Raw genomic sequence first — 12,949 nt, forward strand, 5'->3', positions numbered from 1 at the left:
TTTGTCGTTCCACTCTGTATAGCAAGAATTAAAGTTGTTTTAAAATTTTAAAAATGTTTTAAAGGAACTTTTTTTATTCTCACTTTAATCGTTTATTAATAAATAAATAAATTTGACTGTTGTTTTTCTTTTTCCAGAGTTGTAAAATTATCTGTAAACAATCAGAGATCAAGGAGGGACATAAGCAACATTATAGGGGTCATCCGAGGAAAATATGAAAAAGGTAAGTAAATCATGGTTTGCAAACTTTTATAATCGAATATTAGTGAGTAAAATGTTGCTAAGAAATGTGATGTTTTTATTAATGAGCAATCAATAAAATAAATGTCCTTTTGCTTCTCTTAACCATCGTTGTTTATCTTCACTGTGTTTCATGAGTGGTCATTGATCTTCTCATCTGTTTGTCTAAGACGAATAAAACTTTTCAGGCATGGAAGATATGGGAGACGTTCGCTGAGTTTCCTTAAAGGTTTTATTTGGAGAACATGAACTTAGGGAGAAGCTAATGTTAATGTAGCTAATTGTTTACTTTTTAAACTTAAATTCCTAACTTAACAAAATGAGTAATGTACACGGACAGAGATCAAAGTAACATTCACTGATATTATTAGTTTTCTACAGCATGAACTGTGTCTCGTTCACATTGGCTTCCATTAAGAGATTGATTTGTAAACCTTAGTTTTATCTCCACTATTACGTCATTAGTCATATCCTCATATCATTCGCTTCCTGTTTTGTCTTTGATGATTGACCTTTTCCCGTCTTGTCACTCATCTTTCATTCAACACTGAGAACGATTCTGTTTTATCATCATGCATTCAATGTGGCCCTTGTTAAAATTAACACTAGCTAACTGTTTTGGCCCAAAAGGGTCACTAAGAAAGATTCAGACACAGATATGGATTAGAAAAAAGGTGTTTGCATTTACAAGATAGAATATATAAACAACGAGAGTTGTAGTACTTAGCGCCAATATGGCGTATTACGAGTTACATGGCACACACACAAAAGCAGTACCTCTCAATATATTTATGCCGTTTGGCATGATTAATATATTATGTAGAAGATGAGTTCCCACAACATCATCATCTCATGCTTTTTTGAACAGTAAAGAGCTGTTAATATCTTTTGCGCTTCAGGTCAGTGAATTTTCTCTTCCTGCCCAATCGCCATTGTTCTCCCGTTGGTTGGGGTGGTTTTTGCTTTTTCCTTAAACTCTTCATTTTTTTGTTTGTGTTTCAAAATCACTTTCTTTCAAAGCTTCCCTGTTTGTAACGCTTTTATTTTTTGCCCAATTTTTAATTGTTCTCATCATAACTGCATTATTTCTCGATGTCAATGATAATTCATATATTGTGTATGGCGAAGTCCTCACACTAGCTAACTTAATCACTACTCACATATGATCCCTAATATGTAACAGAAAGATTGTCTGGTAAACAGCTGCAGATATAAACAAATGATGTACTATTTTGTAACAATTACACAATTAAAATGTAATCCTGGTACTTTTTATGATCAAATTTGACATAGACTAATGCCATTCCATCCTTTCCCATGTTAAGGATGGTTTTTTAAAATCTTGCAAATGTAAATTATTTGAAGTTACCTTATTTTTCCTTTAGACTGATTTCAAGATGGTGTCGCGAGATTGTCTCTCATATTTTTGCCACAAAATTTGATTTTCTTATTTATAATATTTTTAAATATAGAGGAGAATCCTGGACAAACATCAGTTTATTTGATTACACGGAAAAAATAATAAGCCTATCTCAATTTTAATCATTTTGAAAACTGAGCAAAATCCATTATAACCATGAATACGATGCAAAGATATTTTTTTATTATTTAATTTACTTTTTTCTTTACTTTGGTTTAAAATCTTCTGTGTCGAATACCCTTCTTTAGAGACAAAAGTTTTTTTTTTAATTAGTAAAAACCTAAATAAATAACTACCCTTCTTAAGAAGGGTATTTATTTATTTATTTATTTATTTATTTATTTATTTCGTAAGTCCTTTTATTTTCACACTGATTATTGTTGTATCCATTTATTATCATGGAAAGGTTTGATTGAAATAGCTCTTAATCCCAAAATATTATTGTGCATGCATCCAAAAGTTTATGATCATTTGTAGCAAAGGGTCTAGTGATGATAAATTGGCCCCTGTGGTTCTTTTTATGACAAAATAGAGTATGAAAAAAAAACTGCAACGACAAAGATTTTCGACACTGTTAATTTCTTTTCTCACACATTTTCTCTTTGGAATTATCTATTTTTTTCATTTATCTCCAACCATATCAAAATGCAGTAGTTTAAATGTAATGTGAAAAAACATCTTGCTGCTTAACTCCTCACACTGATTTCTATCCCCTAAATCTGACCTTTATCACAGTAGCTCCTTACTCATCAGTGGCAATATGCTTTGTTTAGTTCGTATGATTTGGATTATTTGGACTACTATTCTTGATGTTATTTCCGGTAAGCAGGTTCTGCATTCTAGTCAATCTGGACCCAAGACTCTGAGGGAGAGAGTCGTAACATTACTTGTCCTTCGGTTGAATAGACTTCTTACTTAACTAACATACTTGTCTGCATTTCTGTTAATATATTATTCATTTCACTATTTCTGTGTCTTCTCATTATTCCTTTCAACATTGACACCATGACAATACTCTAGTTCCATCAGCCATGACCAAGTAGAAGTCTTAAATAATTCGCAATTGTATTTTTGAGTGTCACTCACATTGAGGATTGAACCTATAACCTTCAGAACTTACAACTGAATTTCAGCAAGTATTTTATCCAATACACTATGGTTGAGAGAAAAAGAGCATGCTGCTCCTTGATGATTAAATAAAGGGTTTCATTTGAAATTCTGTGCAGATTCCCGATTTTGGACAGAAAGATTTCTGAGTTCAACAAGATACATCTGAAGAAGGTTGAAGGTTACATCGGCCGAAGCGTATGAATAACACCGAAGACAAGAACAGTAGTCCAAATAATATGAATTATCAATTCTCATCTAAAAAATTCAGAAACATGCCTTAAGGTGAATAAAAGGTGTTTGTTTGGTATGTTTAACGAATTGCACTTCTGTACAGAGCTTAGAAAGGATTAATTGGTTTGCATGGACTCCTCCTTATTAGTCACCGTTATTTATTAGACCTGCAAGAATGCAGGTTTACTCCTAACCCTAAGAGCAGCAGTGCTCAGCAGTTGCATACAAAGTTAGTTAAGGTTTGGCTCAGAATGGCCAAAGGTGTCGCAGTTGTGTAGAAACAACGTGGTTATCTGTGCCTGACACTTGCTTGTGACATACAGAGGTAGAAAATGATGAATCTTGATGCCGATCGTTCACTGCTTTTCACAAAAGCCTTGTTAGTTAGGTAGTTCAGATACTACTACATTGTTGCTGTCTCAGTCCCTACTATGCTGGGGAAGAGTTAGATTTTTAGAAGGGAGGTGTTTTTGCTGTAGTTATGGTTGTTAGTTTTAGATGTTGATTGATATGAAAAAGCATTGAAGGATTTCCTGATAACATGAAGAGCACAGGGTGTTTTTCTTTTTATTATTTATCTTTGCTTTTTTTTCCCAAGAATACAAAATCTTTTTTCCGAAAAATGCATCATTAACTTCTCTTGTAATGTGAGAGAGAGAGACAGAAAAGATAAGAAGAAAAAAATTAAAGAAATCCATTAAGAAATCTAGGATTCAAAAACTATCCAGTTGTGATCCACGGTTCAAATTTAGAATTCAATAAAAGGAATAATTTCTCTATTTTTAAATATATTTGCTGGCAGGTACATTAGATGAGAAGATAGATAAGATACGTGTATAAAATCTAGGATTTATCTAGGATATAAGCCAAACATTATTCTTGGGGGATGGTCGAAAACGATGGTATACTTTGAATGCCTCATGCATTGCAGGATGGGTGGTTCCTAAGTCTACTAGTAGAAGTAAGATGAAGACTAATTGGATCATCATAATCAAATATCAATTGCAAACATTGATGTTTGGATCTGTCTTGAAAAATGCTTTTCAGGTGTTTAGGTTTCTTATGGATTACCTGAAAGTACATTGTTCAAACTCTTTGGCTTAATATACACAGGGAACATAAGTTGGAACAGATACATTGAGGGTATTGCCAAGGCTGCTGCAAAGAAGGTAGCTCTCTCTATCATGCTAGAATGTTACTTATGCCTGAAAGTATTCTGCACCTCTACAAGGCCACCATTCGGTCATGTATGGAGTATTGTTGCCACATTTGGGCTGATGCTTCTTCTACTAGTCTCTTACTTTTAGAAGGAGAGTCGTCAACCTCATAGGTCCTGCACTGTCAGATAGGCTTCAACCTCTATCCCATCGACAAAATGTTTCTTCCTCTGCCTATTTAATAAGTATTTTAATGGTAGATGCTTATTAATAAGACTTTTTTTAAATCATAAACTTTATACTCTAAACTATATATATATATATATATATATATATATAGAGAGAGAGAGAGAGAGAGAGAGAGAGAGAGAGAGAGAGAGAGAAAGAGAGAGAGAATAACTGACAAAAAGTTATATTCCAAAATTCATGATGTTGACCATCTCATAATTTATCCCTTTAATTCAGTTGACTTATACAATTCTTGACAGTATCTGTTTCATAGCGCAAAATCCATCACTTAATTATTATATCAATCAGTGAGTCTATTATGCCCTTAACTCATCAGCAATCAATCTGTCAAAAGGAATTGAAGTGTTATTTGACATGATTAAAATCCGAAAATTGGAAGAGAAGTATATATATACAGAAAGAAAAATTGACAATATATATATATATATATATATATATATATATATATATATATAGTCATCCACATGCAGTACTGTTTCGCTGTTTCACAGCTCATCAGTGCGGCTAGACAGGCACCTACCTCAAGCCAGGATTGAAAGCTGACCGCCTGTACGACAGTCAAGGCTCCTAACTATTACGCTAATCGGCGTTTTTGCTGTAGTTATGGTTGTTAGTTTTAGATGTTGATAATATATATTTGGAGAGAGTATGAGAACGATTATAAGGATTTAACAAATTCTTTCTGTCGACCAAGCGATGGTTTGTATGAAAGAATTAAGACTGACTCCAGAATCTTCAAGTGATTTTGAGAGTCAGTCTGGTGCAATATTCTGAAACAGTCCATTTTATAGGCATTGGCACAAGCTGGATTTTCAATTAGATGTTGGCCAATGGCAGATTCCAATATATTGCCAATCGCTAGATGCCACGATTCTTATTTATTACCTAGCATACCCCTCTGACTTCTTTTGACGTGAAGCATTAGGCTTCGAACTACCTAGGTATAAAAAGCATTTATACCTATCCTTATTCATGTATTTCCCTTATTGAATTAATGATTATTAAATCTATATGCACTAGTATATACTTTTGTATTGTCAGTTTTTATTTCTGTAACTCCATCTCATATGTCGAACTTTTTATTAGCCTGATAGGTCTCTATTTAAAGAATTTTCTAATTGGATCCCCTCAGACATTGTGTGTGTGTGTGTGTGTGTGTGTGTGTGTGTGTGTGTGTGTGTGTGTGTGTGTGTGTGTGTGCTAACATAATTTCGTTCATTAAATTTTAAATGGTTCCTCTCAAAGCAAATCCATTTCTTATAAAAATTGATTTGCTTTGAGTACTTTAAGACCTATCCATAGAAGCCATTGATCCAAAATGAATATTAAAAACTGATTAAATATATTTTGTGATTATAAATAACGCTATCATGCTGACTGTAGCCCAGCATCTCATTCCAATACCCACCTCCCCTCCTCTACTCAAGTTGTAGCACTTCTTAAATGTCAAACGTATTCATTGATAAGTCAATTCTTTGCAGGTGAAAAAAAAACTATAGTTATGAAGAACGAGGCTAATTATGAATTTTAATTAATCAGCCAGGAAACGTAATTGAATTTATCTGACAAGGCTTGTGTACGAGTGCTTGTGTTTATATAAAAACTAAAAGAATGCTCATGATAGCACAAGCAAAATGAATTTCCTTAACTACTGCAAAAGAGTTATAGAAAAATGCAAGAAACTCATATGCCCAATCCATTAAGTCTAGAGTAATTGAGCAAAGTTTATTTCCCCCCCCCCCCGACAAAAGGAGGGTGGACTTATAAATTCATCCTTATCCATTCGTCTGTCCGCACTTTTCTCAATAACTACACCTTGGAACTTTTTGAAAATTTGCACAAACATTAAACCTGATATGAGTAAAAAAAGGTAGCAGAACGGATTTTCCGGGAAAACTCTGGTTCCCCCCCCCCCCCCTAGATGTGCCTTTAGGGTTAAAATTGCTAAACTTGACCCTTTTGTGCTTATTAAAAAAATTGATGCCTTGGATTTTTATAAAACTTTCTTAAAAGTTGTAACTAACTGATTTCTATATAATTTTGTTAGTCTGTACTTTGCGATAACTCTTGCGTGTGCCCTAGGGGCTCTTTTAGGTCAAATAAAAACACTCCATTTTTGCCACTATTTTATCATATTTGTCCAAAATTTTCTATGTATGTCTATTTAGCAGTTTTCCATGGTGCTGAATTCAAATTTAAATATGTTAAGGCCTTAGGGACTTTTGGGGCTAAATGGAGTGGGGAACAAATGATGGACTTAGTTTTTGTTTTGTTTTATTGCATGGTGCAGAATTCAAATTTACATATATTAAGGCCTAAAACTGCATTGTTTGTTCATTTTCACTAGGATTTGACGTTCCCTGGGGACTTTTGGAGCTAAATGGGGGAGGGAGGCAAATGCTGAACTTAATCATTTTTTTATGTCTCGTTCACTGTGCACTCACGCATGTTTCACTTGTTTCCCACGAGTTTTGGCAAAGAACAAACAGAGTATATTATGTCTCCACTCCTGCTAACATTTTTATACTTTTTGTATTTTTTTATTCGCCCCAAACAAGATATATTGCCACTTGGACATGAAGGATTATGTGAAGTCATGCCTACAGGGACAATATGTAGGGAGTTAAGCAGCAAGATATTTTTCATTATATTTGAATTTCTGTACAATCAAGGAAGCAAGAAACAGGGAAGGAATTCTGAAATGTAGCAGTTTCAGAGAATAAACTATTAGAGTAGAAAGCTTTCTGGAATCTAGGGATTTTTACAGTGAAGGTGTAGGGTTTTTGTATTTGAGAAAATCTTGAATAAAGATGGGGGTTTTTTAGTCATTATTATTATTATTATTATTTGTTATCATTATTTTTTATTATTATTACTATTATTATTATTACTATTACTATTATTATTATTATTATTACTATTACTATTATTATTATTATTATTACTATTACTATTATTATTATTACTATTACTATTATTATTATTATTATTACTATTACTATTATTATTATTATTATTATTATTATTATTATTATTTCTTTTTTATTATTATTTATTTATTTATTGTTTGTTTGTTTATCCATAATATGTCTTACTAACTAATGTGGAGAAAGAAAACGTTGACACGTTTAATGTGTGGCAGTCTATGTGGCGTCATTGCTAAAAGGAAAATAATCTTTTCGTAATGCATGTGCAAATTGTCTGCTACAGTCAGACATTTTACAAGGTAGTGCAGCACGTATTTCCACTTGCATACTGTGCATCAGAAGTTTTACTTATGTGGCAAATCTTCTAGTGATTTACACAGAAGCTAAAAGTTTACACTGCCTCGCATGCTTCCACCATCATTTTAAATACTGAAAAGATGTATCTACAGGCTGTTTCACTGAATATCAAAACGAGCATTGTTATTTGATTATACTTGCAATGGATATCAACATGGTTTGGTTGAGGTAGCTTCCTTCTGAGTAAATGCAGCATCTCTAATCACCACAACCCATCTTTGCTGATCCTAAACAAGATTACACAAGGTAGCTATCCAAAATCCATTCGATAATTGAAGACTAACTATTGTGGATAGTGTTTCAAGGTCGATTTTGATTGCCACTACCCAAATTTTCAACCGCTCACCAGCACATTTGCCCGAACCTGGTAGAAAAGATGGAACTAGGATCTTTGGGCGACTAGTCATCCGCATATATACTGAAGACGGTCATTGGTATGCATACATATATATATACATACACGCATACATACATATATACACATACACATCTATAAACATACACACATATATACAAACATACACAATACATAATACACATACATATGTATGCATATACAAATACAAACACACATATACATACATATACGCATACAAATACGTACACATATATGCAAATACACATACATTTACTTACATATATATACACATACATATATATTAATTTATACACATACATATATATGCATATATACATATATATATATATACATATGCATATATGATGATGATTGCAACGTCTTGCCAGACGAGTGCCACTTCCTCAAACACTTAAAGTCCATGAGCCCAAAAATGACTTCTTTTTTTTTTTTAGTCCTACCGGTGAATTCACACACTCAAGCAGGCATGACACTGAAGACGGTCATTGAGATCAATTATTACATGCTTCCAGCATTTCAAGCCTCCACACATCACAACTTTTCCATCACCACAGGACTATTTTTATAGACAAATACCTGAGGGAGTATCTATACACAGATAATGTTACAGAGTCTTAGCTTTGTACGACAGCTAAGTCTCTCTCTCGATTCAAAATGTTGAGATCCAGCAACAAGCAAGAGCAAGATAGCCAGCAACAACTTAAACTGCAGACCAGCTTAATGCGGGTACTAGTCTCCCACTTTTGCGATTTTTAAATCAGACATTTGCTTCTCTTAGAAAGGTTGCCTTCACCACGGCTTACGGGAGCCCTCTCCACCCCAACACACACGTACATACACACAAACACACATGGTGCTAGTTGGCTGTTGACCCCGAAAAAGTGTTCATTCGCCCTTTTAAGGATATATACACATACATACACACATACATATACATACACATATACATACATACATACATACACACATATAATGATGGCAGATCAATTATTACATGCTTCCATCATTTCAGGCCTGAACACGTCACAACAATTCCATTGCCACAGGACTATTATTTATAAACTGAGGGAGTATCTATACAAAGATGATGTTACAGAGTTTTAGCTTTGTACGACAACTAAATCTCTCTCTCGGTTCAAAATGTTTACACCCAGTAACAAGCAAGAGTAAGATAGCCAGCAACAAGTCAAACTGCAGACCAGCTTAAGTGCGGGTACTGGTCTCCCGCTTTATGGTCTTTTTAAATCAGAGATATGCTTCTCCTAGAGGGGTTGCCTTCACCATGGCTTACGGGAGCCCTCTCCACCCCCACATAAACATGGAAATAAACACATGCATGCACACATACAAGCATACATACAGATGTATGCAAACATACATATGCATGTACGCACACATGCAAACATACACACATAAAGGCACACATATACGCATATACATACATGTAAAATACACATGAAGGAACGTTCTAAAAGTCATAAATCCTCAATGATCAGGACAACGATGATGGTGATGGGTACGATTAAATGAGTTTGACATGAATAAAAAAAAAAAGGAAAGCAATCCAATACAAACAATTTGTAAAAGAGACAGTCACTTGTTGAAGTGTTTGTGCAACTTTACAAATGAATGGACATCGAAATCAGACGAAAACAAAATCCAAACGATCAGAGTTTAAAGTGGCTGGACTATTTTTTTTTAAATAAGAAATTTTTTTATAAGACTCACACTTCTGCTGTAGATAATGATGATGATGACAAATTTCACACATTATTTTACAAATAAATAGACATAGGAATCCGACAAAAACAAGAATCCAACTGATCAGTTAGGTGTGTCAGATTTTGGGGGGAATTTTTGACACCCTTAACACAAAACTGTGAATAAAATATACAAAACTCGTAATTTCTTTATCTAAAGTGGGTTGTTTGATTTCTTTATGGAATATACTTCCAAAATAAACTATTAAAGTTTTTTTTTTAATGTAACAGAAATATTATTTTTTATTTTTTTAAAAAAGTGTTTACAAAGTGCCTGCGCGCTCATGCAGCCATGTTTTCTACGTTATGAAATGAATTGAATTTTACAAGTTAAAATTTTTTTTTTAATTTTTTCAATTTAAAAATTTATCAAACTTTTTCTTTTGGTTCATTTTTTACGGTATTTTCAGGTTTAATCTTAAATTTTATGCTCTTTCAAATAGACTGAATATAATATTCTAGACAAACGTTTTTTAAAATTCATCCCTACTTTTGAAATGTCTATTAAAAAGAAAATAATTAATTTTCTCACCTAAGGTTTATATATCATAAACTGAAGATAAAAGATCAAGAAATTAAATAATTTAATTTAAAAAAAAAAAAAAAAAAGAATAGTTATGTGCAAATTTACTGTAAAGTCAAAAGTTTAAAACCTTTTTTTAAAAAAACACGTTGATTTTTGTTTTAAGTGAAACCTCACATTTTGAAAATATCGTCATGTAAAAATTGAACACCTACATCAATTTTTTCTATTTCATTCAACGTTGTTGTTTTGTATTTTTTAGATTTTTGAAAAAAAAATTCATTGCATAAAGAAGAAATAAAATATTTTAAATCAAAAAGTCATGTAATTCTTTAAGAGAATTAAAAATATAGAAAATTTGTCGGCAGTTTTGTCTTTTTAAAGTAAACTTTGATGAGTAAAATGTGATCATTTTTCGAATACGGTGACCCATAATTGACTAATTTGATTATTGACAGCAAACACATGTCAGAAATTCAAAGGGGAGATAAAACACATGTCAGCAGTTCAAATGTTTGTTTCTTTATATAGTTACTACCGGTAAATATATTTAGTGTAATGTGTTGTTTTTATGTTTTTGAAATAATTAATTATGACGCTTTTCGGTCTCCATATTTCTCAACTGGAAGAAAGAGAGACAGCTCCGCTTGTGAACCTCTCATATAACAATTTAAAATCGCCGTATTTTTTAATCCTTGCTTAAAAAAATTTTTATTTAAAAAGTACATGGAGTAGAAAATATAGACATTGGTTAAAGAATGGAAGCACTCATTGATTATTATTTTTTATAGATAACTAATTTTTTTGGAATTTATATATATTTTTATATTCGAAGTAAGTTAAAATTTGTTGATTTTCTTGAAATCTTTTTTAAAGAATACCGATTAAAAAAAATTATTGCATATTTTTCTATTAAACCTTTTATTATTTTAAACTTTGGTCTTTGCTCGTTTTATTGAAAAAAGGGCTTAAATCACATATTTCAAGTAGTTATAAGCTCCGAAAAACAATGAGTCTAATTATTCAAATTTTTATAATTCATTTTTAATGGTGACATCTGACACTGAATATACATCCACACACACATACACACACATATATATATACACATATATACGAATATATATACATACATATATACATATATATACACACATATATACATATATGCATATACATACATATATATACATCCATATATATACACATACATATATACATACACACACACACACACACACACACACACATATATATATATATATATATATATATTGTAATTCAATGAATTTAAAAAAAATCTCTCATTGAAATGAAATGAAGTGGTTGAGTTTCAAAGAGTTTTTATTATTCTAAGAATGCAAAGAATGCTTTAGAAAATTAATCTCCTTAACCTATAGGGTTTCGATGTCTACCATCTCATCAGAGGAGAGAAAATATTAGCAAATTGTTATAAAGGTATGCACCCTATTTGCTAAAGTCAGTGAGACATGGAAAGTCAAAGTGAAAATAATGCATTTATCAGAAGTCCTGTATCAGGAGGATTTGTAGAAAAAGGATATGAATGTTTTTTAGATCTAGCTTGCTTGGTAAAATCCAAAACAAAGGACTATATATATATATATATATATATATATATATATATATATATATATATATATATATATATATATATAATCGCTTGTCAAGGCATTAAACCACGTGACATAAAGAGTTTAAAAAATAATATTTCAAGATCAAAAACTAGCCAACACTAAGTGTTACATGGATGAGTTCTGACCCAGGATACATCATTTCTTCTCCCTTTGTCAGAAATGCCATGGATGAATTTTTGCACAAACAAGTTTTATAACACATAAAATTCATTACTAAAGGTTTTTGGTACTTATGCGGAATGCAGGTCGTACTGAAATAACTTAATTTCAAAACACTTTCCTAACTAAATTATCCAACAGATTTTTCTGTAATTATTATTTAAAAGAATATATTTATGCATTAAATTTGTATTTAAATTATTTCTTTGGATTCCAATCGTTTTCATAATTCAGTTTTTACATTATTTGGTTGCCTTCTGCTTCAAACTTTCGTAATTTTACAGACATAATTCTTGCTTTTGCTTTTCAATTTATATGGAATAAGGTTCAGTTTCAGTATAAATCGAATCGTGTTCCTTTTTCTTTTTTTTTTCTTTTTTTATTTTTATGCAATTTTTAACTAAATAAAAAATCAATTTTAATCTTTTTAAATCCATGAAACAACGAATGTTTATTTACAGAATGTTTTGTTTCGCAGAAATAATACACAGCTTTTTCCCTTTTGAATTAATTCTCATTTTTATTTTTTAAAATTAATATTGAACAAGTTCAGTTTTAGTATAAATCGTGTTCCTTATTGTTTTTGTCTCCAATTCAGTTTTTAAAGTTTTTTAATGTTTTGTCCCTTTTGATTAATGATTATCTTCTCAGATAACGTAAAAGCCCCCCTCGCCTTTTCCACATGTTAAGAGTGGCTTTCTTGTTCGCTTTACCATGTCTAATTACCCATCCAAACGAACAGTAGAAACCGGAAGTCAAAAACAGCAGACAATCTTTACTAT

General features: G+C 31.8%; 1 protein-coding gene across 9 annotated transcripts in view; it reads left to right on the forward strand.

Moving 5' to 3' along the window:
* LOC145297652 (N-acetylated-alpha-linked acidic dipeptidase 2-like) overlaps window positions 1-12,949 on the forward strand; it is a 1,311,662-nt gene that overhangs the window by 1,195,878 nt on the left and 102,835 nt on the right. For all 9 annotated transcript variants that reach the window (XM_080143816.1, XM_080143810.1, XM_080143817.1 and 6 more), the window contains one exon: window positions 138-223. In XM_080143816.1, the coding sequence (XP_079999942.1) occupies window positions 138-223 (86 nt within the window). The remainder of the gene's footprint in view (window positions 1-137; window positions 224-12,949) is intronic.

The sequence above is a fragment of the Euprymna scolopes genome, chromosome 18 (assembly GCF_053919585.1).
Source record: "Euprymna scolopes isolate OS-2025 chromosome 18, ASM5391958v1, whole genome shotgun sequence".
Lineage (NCBI taxonomy): Eukaryota > Metazoa > Mollusca > Cephalopoda > Sepiida > Sepiolidae > Euprymna > Euprymna scolopes.